At 36.9% G+C, this 21,139-nt stretch overlaps 2 protein-coding genes across 3 annotated transcripts in view; one reads left to right on the forward strand and one right to left on the reverse strand.

The window, feature by feature from the left end:
• The window catches only part of LOC137948092 (myosin-17-like), a 42,828-nt gene extending 31,703 nt beyond the window's left edge, over positions 1–11,125 (reverse strand). The window contains exons 1-2 of the mRNA XM_068794037.1: positions 10,832–11,125; positions 406–534 (exon numbers count right to left, since the gene is read on the reverse strand). Of these exons, the coding sequence (XP_068650138.1) occupies positions 406–534; positions 10,832–10,834 (132 nt within the window). The 5' untranslated portion in view covers positions 10,835–11,125. The remainder of the gene's footprint in view (positions 1–405; positions 535–10,831) is intronic.
• Positions 11,126–13,219: 2,094 nt separating this feature from the next.
• LOC137949100 (uncharacterized protein At4g33100) lies at positions 13,220–16,547 on the forward strand. 2 transcript variants are annotated; one of them, XM_068795373.1, is made up of 4 exons: positions 13,220–13,394; positions 13,498–13,582; positions 14,106–14,226; positions 16,205–16,547. In XM_068795373.1, the coding sequence occupies exons 1-3, from the start codon at positions 13,318–13,320 to the stop codon at positions 14,211–14,213; spliced, it is 270 nt and encodes an 89-aa protein (XP_068651474.1). In that variant the 5' UTR covers positions 13,220–13,317; the 3' UTR covers positions 14,214–14,226; positions 16,205–16,547. The 2 variants fall into 2 exon arrangements, with proteins under 2 accessions (XP_068651474.1, XP_068651475.1); XM_068795374.1 differs by lacking the exon at positions 16,205–16,547 and adding an exon at positions 15,410–15,486.
• The last annotated feature ends 4,592 nt before the right edge of the window (positions 16,548–21,139 follow it).

Here is a 21,139-nt window from a genome sequence, read left to right on the forward strand (position 1 = left end):
TAATACTAGTCAGTTACATAGTATGAGTCAGCTGATCATAATGTTTTAGAGATCAAATTTATATTTTGTTGAATAGAGATCAAATTTATCTTTGAATGTTTATATGGACATTCAATGACGTATGCTTACAAGAGCATTCTATGATTTGTGAAGATAGGAACTTTTTTCAAGCATAGTTTACTACTTGTACTGAGATATTAAAGAGAAAAAAATACATAAATGAAAACAAATAAGTAAGAATCAACTGAGAAAATTTTAAACACTGGGAACAAATTTTGCATCTGAACTATCTTTTCCAAAGCATAAATATAATTCAAAAATTTTCAATAACATATGACAGCAACAATTATGAGTTAAAGAGAAAACATATATAACTACAGAAACCATTGAAAGATCAATATATACCAGTTTTCCATTGATTGTATCCACTTGGACATCCTGCCCATCAATTTTAACAACTTCTCCATCAACCCAGGCCAATACAGGATCTTCAACCCACACATGAGAACCGATAACTATGTTGACAGGAGCGGCCTGAGATACCAAGTGTCAGTTGAAAAGACAGGTAACTTAGAAATGAATGATTGAAGGTGAACCACAACTATTTCGAAATTATAATGAATAGTTGAAAGGTGAACAACAACTATTGTAAAAAAACAAGATCAATTGAAGCACCACATACAAAATAAAATTACTTTTTTCAAACACATAATCCAAATTTAATCAGCAAGTAAACTTCTGATTCCATAACAAAAAAGATGAGAAGGATGAAAGAATATGAGATATAAAATGCAAATCAAAAGAAACAAAACCAAAAACACACATAAATCCAAAAATAAAAAATAAATACTTAAGACTGCCAACATAGCGGACGAGTCCTCAAACTTCAAAAAATACATTAATTCCCGGAACTTAAGCAAAAAAAGTAAGTACAACCTAAAATTGCTATAACTTAAAAGTTTTCAAACTAGCTTCACAAAAATTTTGAATATATATGTATGACAAGTTCAATTGACAAGCATAACCATAAAAAAAGTTGTTTGCAGTGCCATTTTCCTCTGAACATGAACATCCACATTCGTGATCAATTATCCCTTCCACAGTTGAAAAGGGATGTCAATCCTACAAGTATATGAATTTGAGACATATTAAAAAGTAATTTCATCTCTCTCCCAGTTGTCCACTTCTTTACACAACAACAGAACAGCTCTCCAAGATGAACTGAGATTGTGACAGCCCTTTATCCTTGCTGCAACATATTGCTGTCTAAACAACACATGAACCATCACACTTCATAAACAATAAAGCTAAAAAAGGCTAACAATCTTCATATGGATAAAGTTTGCCTTCACAAGATAGGATACAACAGAGGTTCATCAGTTTTCAAACTACAGCAGCTTTCATCCGCAAAATGATTGTATAGATGATCAGCAAAAGGGAAACAGTTGCACATGTTCAATACACTAACTTAAAAATCCTGAAAACATATCCTTAATTCACAGTAAAGATAGGGTCCTTTCCATTTTCTTTCTGCACCACAATATTCTACTGTTAAAGGGCCAAGTATTCTGAGTGCCATCAGCTCTAAAGCTTTTGGCATATTGGGCTGTTACTTCTCATACTGCAGTTGTTTTCTGAATGTTTGCTGACACATGCACGCTACACCATAAAGCAGTTGTTAATTTGCATGAAAGAGGTGCCAGGATGCAAGATAACACTCCCATATTGGAACCAACATAGGGATCTCTCCAAGGTCTGCAAACATACATGCAATAGATTGTTTGAGGCAATAGCATGCCTGTATTTTTTTAAACAGTGAAGATTTTATTTCAAAGCAAAACAAGAAAATACATCAAGGGAGACCTCCCCTAACAACAAGAGATTGAAGGGCGGGACCCAATTTAGCAGCCGAATTGGCTGATCTAAATACATGAGACCAAGTACAAGTAATAATGGAAACAATATCCATAATATCTACGAAAAACTGCTAATGATGCACGGGGGAATGAGGCAGTGGAGCTCCATCCAATGACGACTTTGGAGTCTCCTTCCACAATAAGCGAACCTCTAAAGCGGTCCTGAAATAGGCGAAGCCCGTGGAGGAGCCCAGAGAACTCAGCAGTAGTTGAGTTTGCAATGCCGAGAGGACCAAAATAAGAAATAATAGCAGAGCCTCCGGGGTTAAAAATCACCCCACCAAAGCCAGCCAAACCCGGGTTCCCAAATGCACTGCCATCAAAATTAAACTTATAATAACCGGCGGGACGAGGCGCCCAAACAGCAACCCAGTGCAGAGGAAACGGACATCTAAGCAATAATCTTCCAGTTGTTGCGAGTAGGGGCACAAAAGAGGCAAGCAAATTCTTTCTGAGTGTGGATCCAAGTAGAGATGAGGCCCGTAGCAGTACAGACCACCTCAACAGCAAAGCGAGAAGCACAGTCAAACCGTCTAGAGTTCCTCTCCTTCCAGAGGCACCAAAGGATGTAAGCAATGCATGCAGTTAACAGGAGTTTGCAGAGGCTAGGGAGGCGAACCCAAGAGGAGTAGCGGCACATGGTGCTCAGGTCAGGCTAGTAGCCTATATACATAGGGGAGGAACATTTGCAGGGTAGAAGCAACTACTTAGATGAGACATAAATGGGGAAGCAGTGGACACACCTTGGCAATACATGAAAGAACTTCGTAAGTACAATTCCTTGCAAGGGACTATATTTAGTAGTTGTTCTAGAACTACCAAAATTCCTAATAAGGCATACGAGAATGTGTTACATGTTGACCAATAGTCCCACTTAGATCAATGAGTAAAAAGATCATGGGTTTATTAATTGGGAAAGGACTTCCTAATTTAGCTAGTTATTTTAGGATGAAATGTGGAACCAACTTAATATGGTATAAGAACAGTTTGCCTACCTGGGCCTCCACCCAAAACTATCTACATGTAGGAGATACATAGAGGGCCCATAGATGAAAGGGAAGAGTGTAAGGATAGTCCCACATGGATCAATGAGAAGAAAGATCTTGGGATGTTAGTTGGGAAAAAGGCTTTCTGATTTGCCTAGTCATTTTGAGATAGACTTTGACCCAACTTTAAAAGTACATAGATTTTTCGAGTCTCAATCCATGATAGCATGACTGAAAATAACTCATACAAAGTTGTCATCTTCAAAGGAAAACTTTTTTTGAAAGAGGAGGTAACAACATGATAGTTGTGTAATTTAATAACTCTTTAACTCTTGAAAGTCTAGAAAGTCTAACATAACTCTTGAAGGACTGGCAGAAACTAGAAATGCTAAATGACAGCCCAAATGAACAGGTTTTCAGTCTAATACAGATTACTGTATTATCAGACAACCCAACAAAAGGTGGAATTGACAACTGAAAGGAAATGGAACAGACAAGGACAGGAACAAAATCAGCACAACGACCTTAATGCCGCCACCCAAGGGGTGATAAGTGTTATTGATGTAGTGAGATGGGGCCTAAGTCTGATGTCCGCCACAATCTAACACCTGACGGGTGAACATTGTAGCTAATAAAATGATGAGAAACATGGCCACCAGGCCATGGATGATACCGTTGAAGATGCTAGAAAAGGGGGAAATGAGTTTGTGATGCAGAATGGGTGAATGCAAACAAAGGAAAAACTTTTCATGTACCTATACACATAAAATATCTTCAACCAGATTCACAACAACATGAAATGTTTCTAATGGTTGTTGGATGACATAAAAATATAAACTTTGTGAAGAAAGAGATGGATAGAGAGAAGAATGTGTGAGAAGGCACTCAATTAGGGAGCAGAAATTGAGCCCCCTACTCTTATTAAACACAACTTAAGTGAAGGCTTAACAAAGTTATAAAAATGCCCCTTACAACTTAAACCCTCATATCTCTTTGAATACTATTGAGAACTATACCAAATTTGAAACTAATACTTCAAACATCAAACAGCCTATGGCTATCTTCCAAGGTACATATCAGACTAGTGAAAAGACAAAAATACCCTTACAAGGATTCTAACATTCCCCCTCGAGCTAAAGCATATATGTCAAGAAGCCCCAGCTTATAACAAAAAATCTCAAATTCTTTCTTGCCCAAAGCTTTGGTGAATGTATCACCAATCTAATTAGCGGACAAAACATATGGAGTAACCATTGCTCCACTCATCATTGCATCACAAATGACCTAACAGGTTTCTTACTCTTCCAGTTAACTAAGTCTCCTTCCACAAAAAAAATAGTCAGTAGTAGATTTTTTATCCAATTTTGACCCTGAACAATCTGCATCTGAATATGCCTTTATCTTCAAGTGATCTTGAGGTTCATACCACAAACCTTTCCTTGGTGCTCCCTTAAGTACCATAATATTCCTTGAACTACCTCTAGATGGACTTTACAAGGGCACTCCATAAACTGGCTAATCATGCTAACAGGAAATGATATATCTAGATGCATAACAATAGCATAAAAAAGATTAACTAATAGTCGACTATACATGGTCTTCTCCCTGAGTTCTTCACTTGGACCCAATTTAACAATTATGATTCATCTCCATAGGAGTCCTCTACAGGATTTGCCCCCAGCAACCCATATTCTTGTAGCATGTCTGTCATATATTTTTGTTGTGTAAACACAACTACTACTTTGCTTCCGGCTACCTAAATCTCCAAAAGAAACTTCAATGGTCTTAAGTCTTTAGTCTAGAAGTGTTTGGCAAGATGTGCTTTCACCTCTTCAATCCTTGCTTATCTCCAAATAACACTATATAATTTGCATAGACCAGTAGCACCATAATACCTGTATATCTTTTAAACAAGGAATGATCAAAGAAACTTTTAGAATAGCCCAATGACGTGACTATTTTATTGAACTTGTCAAACCGTGCTTTGAGACTCTGCTTGGGTTATTCAACCAATATACCTTCTCAGTCTCCCCCTAAGCAACATACCTAGGAGGTTACACCATATAAACCTCATCTTCCAAGTCTCCATATAAGAATGCATTTTTTATATCTAATTGAAATAGAGATCATCCCTTGGTCACTACCACTGAAACAAGCATACCGATCGGGCTACAAGAGAAAATGTTTAAATAACATCAATACCATTGGTTTGGGTATCCTCTTTAGCTACAAGGTGAGTTTTATACCTTTAAATAGAGCCATCAACCATATACTTAATTACATAAACCCAACGACAACCCACAATGATAGCACCAAGAGGCTAATCACATAAAATGTCCATGTTCTTAATTCAATGAAAGCATCCATAGCTTGCTTTCACACGGGAGACATCACAGCTTCCTGCACTGAGGAAGGAATAGTACCCGAAGATAATGACAGAGCAAACTCTTTAATGGACCCAATAGGGAATCAAATTAAACAAACTAAGAAATAGGATCGTGTGGACATGCACGAACACTCTAACGGAAAGCAACAGAAAGATACATATCACTTACCTCGGGATACTCAAAGAAAGAAGAGATTAGTTGAGGTGGCGAAGAGAGCATTTTTGTGGTGGTTAGTATGTTTTTTGTGTTGATATTGTTAATTTTCAGGGCCTTCTCATAATCTTTACAAAAGGTCGAGAGAAGAGAAGAGAGCCTAGAGCTAAATGTGCTAACCCATGCCCCCATGCATTTATTTATAGTTGAAATCCGAAGATTGATTACAATGTCAATAATACCCTCAAGACTACACTCTTAAGAGAAAAAAACATAAATGAACATACTTCCAACTTGTACAATAATAAAGTCATGCCACCTCTTATTATAGAGTTGTACTCTTTATCATAATGCCACCCTATGCATGTAAGTGTCTTATAACAGATACATTTGAAGTGGTTTAAATGCTACAACAGGTGGCACTGGGCTAGGAGCGTCCTCCACGAGACTAGATGCAACAAGATCCGAATCAAGAGTAGTAATAGGGGATGGAAGAGGTAAGGAGAATAGGAGAGTTCGCAAAGAACATGACATCAACGGATACAAATATTCTTCTAGCAGATGGACAATTTCATGTTCTCAAGTAACTCATAAGCAAACACTTAATGGCTTTGGGAGAGAGCTCATCAACTGTAGGATCAAACACATAAATAAAACAGACATAGCCAACGAGGAGACAAAGGAAACAATTCAATATCGGGCTGTAAAACTTGAAGGGGAATTTTTCCTCCAAGCACTAAGAAGGGCATCCTGTTAATGAGAAAACAGGCAATGAGCACAGCATGGCTCCTCCAAGCGATATAGCCATCTCTCTTACGTCTTGAACCAATCGTCATCCTCGTTTAAATGTCCTAAAAATCAAAATAAGTAGGATAGAAGGTCACTAAACAATTCAAAGACTTTGTAAGCTTTTTTTTTTTTTAAATGTAATGACTTTGTAAGCTGACTAACAAACAGATGATCTACAAGAAATTTAGGGACTAAAAACAATGAATCTAAAGACAGGGAAGAAGTAGGTTTCATGGAGCCTACTCCACTAATAGAAGATGTGGAAACATCTACAAGAGTGACTTGCTTACACGGTGAGGACAGGCTAAAATTACAAAATGATAATGGCATACCTAACATGTGTGACATTGCACTAAAATCAACAACGCATGTGAATACTGGACTCGCATGCAATGCAAACTCACCTAAATTGGCCAAAGTGGGTTTAGGTAAAGAAGTGGCTCAAGGTATGGATGCAGAGGAGGAGCCATCCTCTGGAGTTACTGAAGCATTTCATCTGAACACCACATACAATGTCACCCACACGGATAGTTGATGCCTCATTGTTCTCAAAAACACTGGAACTTGCCCATGCTGGTTTACCAAATTTTTCCCAACATTTGTCTAAATAATGGTTGGTGTGTCCACAATGTACACCCCTATTGTCCCCTCTACTTTCACCTTGACCTCAACCTCGGCCTGAACTAGAGCGGCCTCGTCCTCTGCTTCCCCCACCCCGTCCATAGGGAGCTTCTGACTAATTGACACACTTTGAATGCTAAGGACAGCAGCCTCAACATTTTTTACTTCTTTACTATTGGGTGAGACTACAGCAGATTCAGCACGCATAACCCTATTGAAAGCATTAGGAAGAGAAGGCACATCATCTGAAACTAACAATTGAGCTCGAACAACATTTGGCCAAACCAACCAAAAATTTGGCCACATATATCTGACCGTGTTACTTGCGCAGCTCTTTCTCATCAACAATAAAGGGATGATCATATGCTAATCTCCTATAATACACTTTGCAATTCACTGTAGTAGCGATTACTTTCTTGTCACCCCTTTCCAAACTAAACAACTTGGCATATAACTCTGTAGTAACAATTTATTGTTTCAAGAGAAACTCAAATCTCTTTGGTTGTTTCACAATTCATAATCTGATTTTTTAGTTGGATTCCATGTTGTTGAGTAGCCAAGTCATTACGTGGCTATCTTCAGCTTTCCAATCATCAATTATAGGAAGTGGGGGTCATCTCCCACGTACTTAAGTCTTTCTCTTGGCTTTTAGATAGATAGGACTGATTTTGACCAGCTTAAGTAATTTTGTCCATTCAATTTTTCATTAGTAATATCAATTGTGTCCTTCGCATCTGAATTCCTGTTTCTCTGGTTGGTGTATACACTTCACTAGAATCAGCCATATTAAACACTCACAATCAGCACAAAAGGATGTCAAAAATCCAAAAATAAGGTTACACAGACTATGTAGGCCCCATATTGGATCAATTAGGGCAATGAGAGACGTCGCCTCAAGAACAATTACTCAATTTGAAACGAAAAAGATCCAAATTCATATAAAAACCACAAACAATTGGCAAAAAGAGATGACACCACCTTCTAGATAGGTGACACAATCAATAGAGGTAGGATTGACATTTGCACAGACAGTAATGGGCAGAATCCCAACAATATGTCCCTCTAGGGACACAAAGTTCATATAAAATTGCTCCAACTAGCAGTACAAGTCATCAACCTTAAGATTATGGTAGAATAAGATGAAAAAATTTTGACCTATAACCTCAATCAGACAAAATTCTGGACTTTCCCTGTAGTAGATGAAAATTTTAGGGAGGAACACCTGAAGAGCTCTGTAGCAGGATCTCACGCTCTGATACCACAGAAAAATACAATTTTTGTGAAGAAAGAGAGAGATAGAGAAAAGAGGGTGTGAGAAAGCACTCAATTAGGTTTGAGCCCCCTTCTCTTATTAAACACAACTTAAGTGAAAGCTTAGCAAACTTACAAAATTGCCCCTTAAACTTAAACTCTCATATCTCCTTGAATACTACTTAGAACTTTACCAAATTTGAAACTAATACTTCTAACCATGGTACATACCAGACTGGTGAAAATGACCAAAATACCCTTAAAAGGATTCTAACATATGACTTAGTCGTGGATAACATAAAGTGTGGACCCAGTTTAATCCTAAACTGACTAACCACTTGGGAAGTATATCACAAGAGATGTCCACAGGTGTGGACCTTTACCCATGCTAACGCCACTACTCACCTCCAAGCTTGATATAACAAACAGACAGATGTGATATGAGCACATGGAATACACAACCAAATGAACTTAGGCTCTCAAATCTAGTTCTGAAACTATGTTATGATGATTCCAAATTTCCATTCTAAAATGAAAAGCCACTTGAAGCTTTATTGAAGTGTCATCCTCCAAATCCTCTATAACCATACTAAAGGTTACATTATTTTTGAGTGAAGGGACTAATGTAGAGTAGCATGCCCAAGCTTACTTGAATAATCTTAACAAATACAAACATAAGAAGAAAAAGTCCAAGTTACTGCAATTAGAGATATTTTGGTCACTTTATGTTTTTGCTTCCAGTATTAGCTTGAGTGTGTAATTAGGACATCACATTGGCCAAAAAGAAATTCCTAACAGTGATATCAAGCTTCTATGTTGATTAAAGGTGTCATATGTGGTTCCAAGTACGAAATCCTCAATTTAGTGATGATTCACCGAGTAACAAGTCACGGAAAGATCCACACTGGAAGAATACATATCATCAAGCAAAAGAGTGAAGATCAAGCTAATGACTCTTTTTGAAGATTAAACAAATCACTCTCGAGGCTAATCAACAAATGCTGCTCTTCTAAATGTTCAAACTCACCTTTTCCTTCTTTTTTTTTTTTAAATGGTGCTAATAATTTTATAAGAAAGAATCAATTTATCAAGGGGGGGGGGACCATCCCAAACAATGAGGGATTGGAGGGAGGTCCCAAATTTAGCTAATTTATCGGCAAAAGATTTTGTCGATTTGTTTACATGGTTCCAAGAGCAAGAGATGGAATGCAAGATAGGTCAGTGGCGCCAGAGGGGGGAAGCCGAACCCGAGCCCCAGCCATAACAACGCTAGAGTCACCTTCCATGAGGAGGTGCCCAAAAAGTTGTTCCTTGAAAACATTCAGACCATGAAGGAGAGTAGAGACTTTGGCAGTGGTAGAGTCAACAAGCCCCTAGGGTTCCGCATCAAACAAGATTGCCTCACCCGAGGAGTTTCGAAAGACGCCCCCAAAGCCAATAGGTCCCAAGCATCCCAAACTCACTTTTTCCTTTGAAAACCCACTTTTGACAAACTGTGGCTTCAATCATTCTTTTTTATGAAAGGCAATTTTATTAAGAGAGAAAACCAAAGGAAACAAAAACGAGGGAGTTAAACCCTAACAACAAGGGATTGCAAGGAGGCTCCCTTCTTGGCCAGAACATTGGCCACGGAATTAGCTGATCTCGGGATGTGAGACCAAAGGATTCAGTCATTCTTTTGGCATGCAGAAAAAAAGTTAGTCCTGCTCTTATGTCAGATATTCTTATAGTTTTCTATAATCTTGAGTGAAATAGTGAGGGCATTATGAACTTAAAAAGATTTCTGTCCCTAACGACAAGAATTCATTAAGCAATTCACAAATTATATCAATGATAAATATGATAAAATCAAGGAATAATATCACCCAATTTATGATAATCCCTTCCTTGAGAAAATAGTTGAGTGCTGAGATGTCCTGAGAGACACATGTCAAAGGATACCAAGCGTTGGAATAAATAAATTTCAGGTTAACTACATAGAACCGACTTGATTACAGGTGTACAGCAAAAACTCATCCACACGAATCGATTAGCCACATAACAAATGGATATGGGACCAACCTGATCACTCCTACAATTTGAACTACCCTAACATTTTCACCAAAAGGGCCCACTGTTACTATGTAACTCTAACAATTCCCCCACTAATAAAAACCTCAACCAAGGTGTGCACACGTTAAAGTCAAAGCACCATCCTCTCGACAGAGGTGTTTCATGAAGAGATAGCCCAAGCACTCAGTTGGGGCTCTCCAATACAAATTTCCATGTTTTCTTTATATTTTTCTTTTTTCATTCGCCGGCTATTTAGAGCAAAGAAAATAATACTAGAGAGACTCTACACGGCATAAATACATACGCTCGTTTTCAATTTTATGGTTGGTCCAGGACAAATTCTTCGGTATTAAGAAGTCCAGGACAAACTAACTCTCGGTACCTCAAATATGCAGAGCAGCGAAATTTTCTAAACTGAGCAAAATTCAATCCACCGAGAACACACTATCAGAACAAAACGCAGGTACTAGCACGAGGACACCGGAGAACTGAGTCCTCAATCAAACATCATCAGAAGTCTTTGAGGTCCAAAGAACCAGACATGGAACAACAACTTAAGAAAAAGAACGATACAAACATGATCCTATACAAAACCCTACTCCAGCTCAATACTCCAAACATTCCAGACCAAGTACAAAACAATTCCGACAAGCAATTAGAGCAGGAAGGCACTTACCATTTCGGAAACGGTTCTAACTCATCCGAAATGGCGAAAACCCACGGCAGGCAATCAGAATGCGAGTTTAACCCCGGAGATCGAAGTCTCCACCGTATGACGCACAGAGATCGGAGGCAGAATTTCCCCCAGCAAGAGTTGAGAAGATCGCCAGAGGGAATAATTTTTCTTCTAAGCAGAGCCCTATATTGTTTATTTTCTTTTGTAACTTGTAAATGAGCTCGCAAGGTTATATACGAAAGCCCGTCAGCTTGTCTGTCTGTGTGGGGGCATTTCGTGGTGTCCACAACCCAAGCTTCCCAGGCTCCGTTTGCTAATCCTCTCCTCTCTCTCTCTTGAGTCTACGACTAAACACGACAGTGCACGGAAGTAATTACTTGTCCTCTAGTTTTTGGTATTAATTTAGCCGTCATTATAGCATAAATTTACGAAAAACGCCCTTGATTACGACCAATCATTAAATCTTTTCCGCATAACCGTAGCTGTTCGCCTCCAGAAATCCAGAAGCGACCACTCTTCTGAACGACCCGGATACCTCGCTATTTAAGACCGGATCAGACGTATCAGACCGTATAGAGATATATTTATTGTATTTTTACTTTAAAAAAATTTAAATTTATTTTATTTTATTTTATTTGTCTTTGGACATCTCTTGAAAATCTAGTACGGAAGATAACAAATAGATAAATAAATAATATTTTTTCATATTTAAATAATTTTAATATGTAATAAATATTATTTTAAAACAAACTTAATAAAAATTATATATTTAATTAAATATTAAATATTACAGATATTCGTCATTTTTTAATGTAAAAGGGAATGATACGGGTATTAAATATCTAAACAGTGACATGAGTGGCAACCTCGTAGTTTATTGTAAAACAGACGGCAATTACATTCTCGGTTTTTCTATTTGTCACGACAAAACGGGAACCCACCAGCTTTTGCTGGCAAATAAGATTTATTTATTCGCCCAAATCTCGGGAAAGCATTTCGTAAGAGAGGGACTGCGCGGCGCGGTCGGAACACGGAATCCGCTGCAGTTTTGCCTGACAAAAACATCGCATGGAAATGACCAAACCACCCTCGGAATACGAAAAAAATGTAAATTCCTCGTTTACAAAATTGTAACGGTCTCGTAGCGGTTTCGCCCTTTTTGTTTCTTCCACGAGCTGTGGACATCACTTCCGCTTTTACGTGGGTGTGTGGGTCCCACGGATGCACATGGTGCACGTGTGGTGCCGAGATGTGACCAGTGGGGAGCTTGGATAAGTGGTTCCCGTGGGTATTTGAATAGCTATTTATGAGCAAATTTTCATGTTAGTGGAAACTAATTCATTTGATAATGCTAATTTTCATAGAACAATTTTACCTCATTCATGTTTCATGTTGTGACATATTGTTAAGATAGCAAAATTATTAATATTTTAGTAATACTATTAAGATTTCTAATATTATAAAACTCAAATAAGACTAGCCAACTTAACCAAGTTCAACCAGCCAAATGGGCTACTGATTTGGGTTCAATTTAAATTGGGAGATTTATGGTGGGGTCATGATCTAATTATTCCAATTGGATTTTCGTTTTAGTGAATGAGTTAGAACATGGAGAGGGGTAAGATTCCACCCCTAACTTCTTTATGGAGATATTTGTTGTCATTTTTTTAATTTACAGTATAATTATATTGTTACATTAATTTAATCTTAATCACCACTTTTAAGATGGTTAATAAAATAAGTATAAAAAATAAAAATAAAATAACCATAAATAATATAAACGTAGCTAGAGCAACTCTTCCTTGTACCCTGCTTCTTTACCACCCAGTACCATAAGGTGGTGTGGAGATAAAAGAAAATAAAGAGAAAAGAGAAAAAATAAATGGTAAAGCTAGGTGGTTCCGTCCACCCCTGATGGGTGTCAACAGTAGTTTTTCACACTTGCTAGGTCACCTTGTTGGGGAGCATTGGTTAGGCGTTTGACATAGTGTTAGAGTTGAACACAATGTTCTAACTTTGAATCCCGACGGAAGCAATAAAGAATGAGAACAGTGGGTGTTGGAGCGGTAGTTCCGTCCACCCCCCTGATGTCTTTTATTTTCTTTTATGTGTATCCAGACAAACCCTCAAATTTTGAACAAAGAGATTGAAATGTAAAGAATGCACCTCTATTGATGCGTTTATTCAACTCGATCAAATTACAAGCTGCAAAAATATCTTTTTATATAATTATCCGTTTACGTATATAGGTAATATTTTTCGGTTTATATCAGTTTCGTTTTATAAACTACTGACATAAAATGAGATGATCGAATCGGATGTCCAGGATCAACGAGGTCCTTGGTGGTTCCATTTTGCTGCTTTAACGAGGCGGCAGAAACGCGAATACGTCATTATTTTGCTGCTTGAAAGCCACCTTCCAGGCTCCAGGTCCAGGCACTTCTACTATATTGCAGAGACACGACGGCGTAGTTTTTCAAAGTAACATGGGAACTAAACAGAGGGGTTCCAGTACATCCCCATGTGCTCATCTAAGAGCTGCCTATCATGAATGCTTCAACAGGTCAATCTTAGCTTACACATTTCGGGACCATGGTTTGTCGTTTCACAAGGTCTCAAGCCAGTTATTAGCACTTCTGTGACATGTATTGCTCGTATAATGTCAGGTGGTATGCGGAAAAATTCTTGAAGAACCAGTGGAACAAAGACGATTGCGTATCCGAGTGGCAGAAGTACAAGGCTTGCCTCACGGTATTGCTCTGTCTACTCTCTGATGTTTTCTGAAGTTATGATTTTAAAAGGGATGCTAGTATTAATTGAACTCACCGAAGTTTTGTTTATCAGTTCCAAGCGGATTCATGTTCGATATGTTACTTTTTCTAGTCTGCGATAGTGTGCTCGTTTTTGTTTTTTTAGTTATTGCATCCAATTTACTGGTCAATGAGTATTTGTTGTATATATTTGGGCTCATCTAGCTGTATATCCTGCAAAATCCAGATGAAGGCCATGGGTGAAATACCAGTCAGTTGCTTTTGCCATGTTTTGATTGGTATGTTTGTATAGAAGAACCCTGATTTTTTTATTGCTGCATCCCTCATTTTTATGTACATAGTGCCAACGAAATATGAAATTTTACTTTCACGAAAGTTATTTCTTGACTCTGTAGATGTCCTGCATGAACTAACCTATGCAGATAGTGTAATGGTATGGCCATTTTCATTAAAAAATAATTATGGGAATCACTTTTATTATAGCTCCCTTTTTTGAAGCACAGCAACATTTGGAAGATAAAAATTTGAGCCGCTTGTTGGAGGAAGATGCTGCTGTCTACTCCCACATAGATGATCCTAGCCGTATGGACGCCGACAGTGCATCTCAGTGAACTTGAACTGGAGGTGATTTCTTGAAATGTTGAATCAATTTCATTCATTCATTTATCTGAACCAGAGGTTGTTTGATTGTCGAGGCACCTTCTTTTTCATCATGGAATTAATATTCCCACTAAATATCACTTATGAACCATTAGCAAACTTTTAAGTATTCCTTGAAGTTGAGATCTTATAGGGTGTCATGGGACTTGCCCAAGCATTGGCTCACCAATTCAATGACATCTCCTTGGGAAAGGTTATGGTTGACTTCAAGCAAGAAGTTATAGTGATCACGAATAGTCACAATGCTCCACTTGTCAAAATTGGATCCATTCTCAGTCTCTGATAGCATCTTTGATGTGGTCTTTTGTATTGCCTAAAGCTTGTGCTCAAGATATCTCTCAGTTGATTTTATAGTTCCTTTAAGGAGGTAACTGGGCTTCTGCTTTATAGTCCTCTATGTAGACAACTAGTTATGTGACACTGCAAAAAAAAATTATAGATTTTATTGATTTTGGTTGTTTTTTTCTTGTTCAACTTTGATTTCATCAAAAGTTTCTTGGGCCATGTAGAGCCACATATCCTAACACAATTGTCTTCTGTCTAATATGTTACTGGATGTCTCCTTAACTGAAGGCCACCTCATACCTGACCTCACCCAGCCTCTTCATGTTGTCAGGGTGGTGTAGATGGACTCTTTTTTTACTGGAGAGACAGTAAATGTGGCACGTTTCTCTATTTGATTGTAACACCAGGTTGTCATGGACATTATTCATGAAACCAAAAATTTATGGCCTTGCATTTCATGAAACTCTAGGTGGAGTCATTTCAGCGTGGAGAACAGGGTTGGTATGTGTAGCTTTTGCCACATTTCCTTTAGAAATCCATTATAGCCCTTCAAAATTTGGGTATTGATCATTTTCAAGAAAAAAAAGTTTTGGATATCAACGACTTAATGACCTATCATCCTCTGGTGCAAAAGGATATGGAATGTTTTATTTAATTATTGGTTTGCTAGAACTTTATTAGCAAGGTGGGCTTTGATCCAAAATGTTTTGCAGCTTTTTTATTTTTTATTTTTGGGTTTGGTTATTTTCCTTGGGAAATCCCTTTGTTCTTTTCCAGTTTACTTTTCATAGCAATTAAGTTTGGTAGATTATCTCCTATTTTTCCTCTGTATTCATATTCTATTTTTTTTGGGCATTTACAGCTCTCGCCATTTACCCTCTCGAGGGACCTTTATGGGCATCATATACTATTTCTTCAGTGACACTTCTAAGGATTGATGCCAAGCCTTCAGCATTTGAATCAGATATCCTTATCACGCTATTAAGTTCCCTGTTTGAATATTTATCTCATGCAGTGTCTTTCATTTCTGTATGGTTCATGTTATATGATTGGGAACCTATATTTTTGGAAGCAATTATGTAGCTGTCTAGTTGTGGCTTTGGACAATTCTGTCAAAACTAATCACTTATATGTCATACCTTGAGGAATATGGCCGAAACAACTTCAAACAGGATAATCAGGATGGTCAAACCCTATTTTAAATGATTATCTACATCTATAGGCTATTCTAGATGGTCATACTCTATTTTTAGTTCATTTTTTCTTGTTCTCCCATGGGATATTCTTTCTACAGTTTCTAACATCCATGATGTGGCGGTGTTTGGAAAATGGCTCATTCACCATTTCGGTAAAAAGGCATTTCTACTTTTACCCAAAAACTATCCCCTTGGAAAGTGGGCAATACCCATTACATTGATCTGAAATGTATTCAGATGTGACAAAGAGTTGCTAATCATGATTCCATTTGCTATTAGCTAGAGTTGAACTCAAGAGAAGTTGATTTAGTTCCCTGCTCCCTTGGCAATGAAAAACCCTTTGTCTTTTAAGCGCTACTCTCTTTTAAAAGCCGGCATTCCTAATGCAGATGTAAAAGTAGAAAAGGAACCATCATCACATGGTCTGCTTCAGGAACTAACCAGAAGATATCTCTGTGCAGTCTTGCGGATATCTGGTGCTTCACCGCTGTTGTTCAAGCTGCGGATTTGCAGGAAGACTGTTGCAGAAGGTGTCACTGTTTAAGAAGACCTTAATGTTTAGTGTTAGTGGCATACTTTGTGCAAAATAGGTGACTGTAGGGACATAAAAGCACAAGTTGAATGAGACATTTGATCTCCTACATTAGCTGCAACAGACTCTAACTGAGAAAATTGTATTCAGCTCATGTCCAGGTACTGTTGGAATGTTCAATCCACTAACACTGTTTACCCACGCTTGTCACTGTCTTGTTGGTTTGGTTTCAGACTTTGAGGATTTATGATGAACAGCTGCAGTCAAGAAAATGTCAAGATCCGATATTACTATTCTATTCTTTGGCAACCCATTTCCTGTAGGATACTCCAAATGCTAGCTTATTTCCAAATGAATGAACGGTTCAAGATGCTGAATGGAATCTTGCCAAGGCCTTTTCTTTTGAAAAAAAAAAAGTTTCCTCTTGCAAATTCATGTTTTATGGGGTAACAGCTTAACCCCAAGAAAAACAATTTCTTTCATCTATGATTAAGGAACAGAAATTTCCAGACACTCTTGATGCAGAGCAGGGGTCATAACGAGAAATTGTTTTTTTCTAATCGTTTACAAGATGGCAAGTTGGCAACCCTCTCTTTTCCCTCTACGTTTTCATCCATTTATTATTGATCTTTGTGGTTCTTCAGAGTTTAGAGTTTTAACTTTTTTTACCCTTAAGAGAAGATATTAAAGTATAAATATATTTCAGTTTCGTTCTCTTTATCTCTGTCCAAGGCTTAATCCACATCTTATTTCTAACAATTGTAGTTATCAAATTACAGAATAAGTTTTTTTTTTTCTTTTGTAAAACTTTGGCATAAGATTTTACTGAAAGGTATTTTACCCTCTAGGGGTATTTTGGCCATTTTTTTTATTTTAGTGGTTATGTGTGGTTAAATTTTCATGAATATAGGATGTGTAGTTAGGGATATATAAGGAGATTAAGGTTTATTAAGTATATAGGGGAATTTTTGTAATTTTTAATTCAAAACACCTATTTAAGAAGTTTGGGAATTTGTGCACATTTCCCAATGAAGCCTTTTAAGCTCTTTAGAAAAAAAAAATTCTCCTTTCTCCTTTTTCTCTTACTTTTTCCTCTTCTTTCGCCCAAATCTAGATTTTTATATAATATCAAAGTAGTAGATCGTTGATGAGAGAATTATACTAGATATTTTTGCCATTTTTTAAGAGGATAACCTACTGGAATGAGAAAAACTACAAGGTTTTGATGTTGGTTCATCAAAGTTAATTTTTGTTCTCCCTTTCTTGCCATAACCTTAGGGTTACTTGTCTTTATGAATCATTAAAGGATTCTTTATACTTTTATTACCCTAATTGGATTATTAATTGGGTTTTTTGAGATATGTGACACCCAACCCAGTGTTGGATGCCTACATCATTACCCAGTTGATGACATCAACCTAATTGCTACTACTTTTGCATAATATTGGCTGAAATAGTTGTGAATTGTTGGTTATTAAATTGTTGAAGTGTGTATATCATGTTTTTGTCCCTTAACCTTAAATTTGTGAGTGGGGCCCACCTTGGTGATAAATATGGAAATTATCTAAAAGCTTAAATTAGTTATTTTGTAATCAAATGTCAGTATTATGGTTGGGACAGGAGAAGTTTATACCTCAGTTAAAGTAAATTATGGGTTTGATGGAAATGATACCATCATGATTACTTTTGATAAATGGACAAGGCCTGATCATCTTAATTGGGCAAAGTCTGTTAAAATATATCTTAAGGGTAGAAATAAGTTAAAGTTTATTCGAGATGATCCTCCAATGCCTCTAAATGATGATTGGGAGGCAAATAATAGTCAAGTTATGACTTGGATTGTCAATAGTATTTATTCTACTCTTAGAAATCAAGTGATGAACTGTGATATAGCAAAGGCTATGTGGTTGTCTCTAAAATCTTCACAAGAGAGTAATTTATCTCGAGTTTATGAGTTATATACAATTTTTTTTAGGTTGAAAAGAGGAAATTGAACTGTTATAGAATATTATAGAACATTCCTTGGCATATAGTAGGAGATCAATGTATATCAATTTAGATGATTTAGGTGCTGAATTTGATGTTATTAAAGTCTAGATGTTAGTTTTAGATGAAATCCCTACTCTCTCTACCACTTTTAGTCAGATTATGAGAGTTGAGAAGACTATTGTACCTAGAACAAGTAAAGGAGGTAAGATAATGGAAGTTACTACTCTTAATGATTCCAACACTACATCAACCCCTACAAATTCCTCTAGAGGTAGAGGTAGAGTATGTGGTGATGGTAAGTAAGAAATAAAGTGTGTTCATTGTGGCAGAAATAATCATTATTTTGACAGATGTTGGGTTAAGTTTGGGAAACTTGCATGAAGCTAATTATACAACTCTTGATAATGAAAGAAATTCTTCTATGTAGGTTACATAGGGAGCTCCAAATGAGATGCAACAATTAATACGACAACAACAACATATTGCTCAGCGCATGACCCATATCTTTGTTGCTTTGACCTCAACTTTTCTAGCTCATGCTTCCATCCCAACTCTTAATCTACTAGCATTAACACAGGCATGGCAGCTTATCATGTTTACTTGTCATCATCCTGGGTTTTTGACTCAGGAGCCTCAAGACACATGTCAGGTACATTGTCATTGTTTTCCAATTTAAAATAATCCTTGTGTATCAAACATGTTAATCTTGTAAATGGTTCTACCTGTCTTGTTCAAGGAGTAGGCAATGCTACTTCTGCTTCCTTTTTGTCTCCTTAGTCAGCACTTTTTGTTTCCAAGTTTCCTCTAACTTTATTGTCGGTTAGTCAACTAGCCAAGTCAATGAGTTGTTCCTTCACATTTTATTTTACTCGTTGTGTTTTTTAGGATCTCGTGACGAGGAAAATGATTGGTTTCTCTCATGAGAGAGATGAGCTATACTACTTGGAGAACCATCAGCATAATGATATTCAGGCATTACATACTACAAATTTTTCTCTATAGAGGCACTTGCAGTGAGGTCATCCTTCTGTAACAAAACTGACTCTTAAGTCTTTCCAGACTTTCCATTTAGTTTTCTTTTCGATGTGAGTTATGTTAATTGGTCAAGTATCACAAAACTTCGTTTCAAGTTTTGTCTCATAAAGCCAACCATCTATTTGAGATTGTATACTTAGACATCTGGGGTCCTTGTGTTGTGACTAGTTAGTTTGGTTGTAGACATTTTATTTTCTTTATCGATGATTTTATTAGGCGTATTTGGATTTACCTTTTTAAGGAAAAAATTGAGCCTTTTGATGTATTCGAACTTTTCTTCAATAAAATAAAAAATAAGTTTGTTGCTTCATTTCATTTCTTGTGTACTGATAATGGCCTCGAGTTCATGAGTCATAATTCCAAGTTTTTTTTTGTCAAGAACATGGAATATACATGAGACATTGTGTGTCTTTACCCCTCAGAATGTAAGAATCACCATTTACTAGTGGTAGTTAGAACAATGATGATATATATGCCAGTGCCCAAGCCTTATTGGGGTGATGTTGTTCTTACAACCTGTTGTTTCTTGGTTAATAGAATGTCTTCGTCAATGTTAGAAAGAAGAATTCCTAAGTAGGTTTTTTTGTCGTTTGTGCTATTATTTCTTCTTTTTTATTTTATTTTTATTTTTCTTCTTCTTCGTCCTCCATTTCTTCTCCATCTTCTTCTCTTTTTCCACCTTAGATATTTACTTGTTCTGATACCATATTGAATTTTTGGAAAAGATAAAAACTTCACTAACCTGTATTGCTACAATAGCTCCAAAGATGGTAGCAAGGTAGCAACAAAGATAATTGCTCATTGCTATATTTACTATAAACATCCTGTAAGGATTCATGTATAAATTTGAAATTTGAGGCGTTTGGAGTGACAATGAAGCTGTGATAGAGGGTTTGCTTGTTGCAAGCTTCGTGATGATTTTGATAGAGTTTTAGTATTTTATAGGATCTAAGCTCTGGTAAAATTTTCTAACACTTTTCCATTCCTCCTGAAATTCTTCCCCCAAAACTTTCCCCCTAACTAGGTACACATGCAAAAGAAGTAAGACACTTGATTAGACAATTTCTTATTCTTATAAAGTTTGACACCTCATCTTATCCATTTGAAACGGTGCCACCTCATCCCTTTGGTAGAAATTTTTTATGAGAAAAACTCTCTTACAATGCCACGTGTCACTCGTGTGCTACCTCCTTATGTGACACTTAGGTGATATTTCTTCTCTAATTTAATTTTGGTGGTAATTTTTTTATAATCTATTACTTGTTAATCATCAATTAAGTAATGATATTAATAATAAATCTAAATTTTGATTGAAACTCTGATTTTGATAATGATGGACTACTTGAAAAAAATTTATATCTCGACTGGTAAGATATTTAACTTTGACTATTGTTCAAAAGGCGATCAAGTTCCCTTAATCTTAATCGCTGATCAAGACCTCGATGATTAACGGGAGTCCTAATTTTATTATTTTTTATGCCTACAATGGGGTGGTAATATTACTTGAATCCTTGGATAAACACTCACCCGTTTGAAACCTAAATCATATAATTATATGGTAACATGTTGGTAATTAATCTCTCATAGCTTTTACCTTTCAGTCATACTACGTTCGAGTTTAAGGAGATATTCTATAGCGGCCAAGGTAGGAGCAGGCAACACGTGTAAAGCCCGTATCCATCTTTGACTTGGCGGAGCCATCGGTGCCAACGAGGAAAAAACACAACACTAGCCCTTTGTCCATGTTTTGTATTATTTTATTCCGAATAAATTTTCTTTTTTGATTAATAATTTCTTTCGTTCTATTTTTCTTTCCATTTCTTGGCTTGCGGGGTCTCTC

Source organism: Aristolochia californica, unplaced genomic scaffold (genome assembly GCF_029961685.1).
Source record: "Aristolochia californica isolate CCGP_79_NKW_82.1479 unplaced genomic scaffold, dmAriCali1.0.hap1 SCAF_13, whole genome shotgun sequence".
Lineage (NCBI taxonomy): Eukaryota > Viridiplantae > Streptophyta > Magnoliopsida > Piperales > Aristolochiaceae > Aristolochia > Aristolochia californica.

Bases quoted from the DNA above. Each gene is read 5' to 3' on its own strand.
- LOC137949100 (XM_068795373.1), top strand. From the start codon at position 13,318: ATGGGAACTAAACAGAGGGGTTCCAGTACATCCCCATGTGCTCATCTA. The intron at 13,395-13,497 runs GTCAATCTTAGC...GTATAATGTCAG, and splicing joins TATCATGAATGCTTCAACAG to GTGGTATGCGGAAAAATTCT. The intron at 13,583-14,105 runs GTATTGCTCTGT...TTTGAAGCACAG, and splicing joins AGTACAAGGCTTGCCTCACG to CAACATTTGGAAGATAAAAA.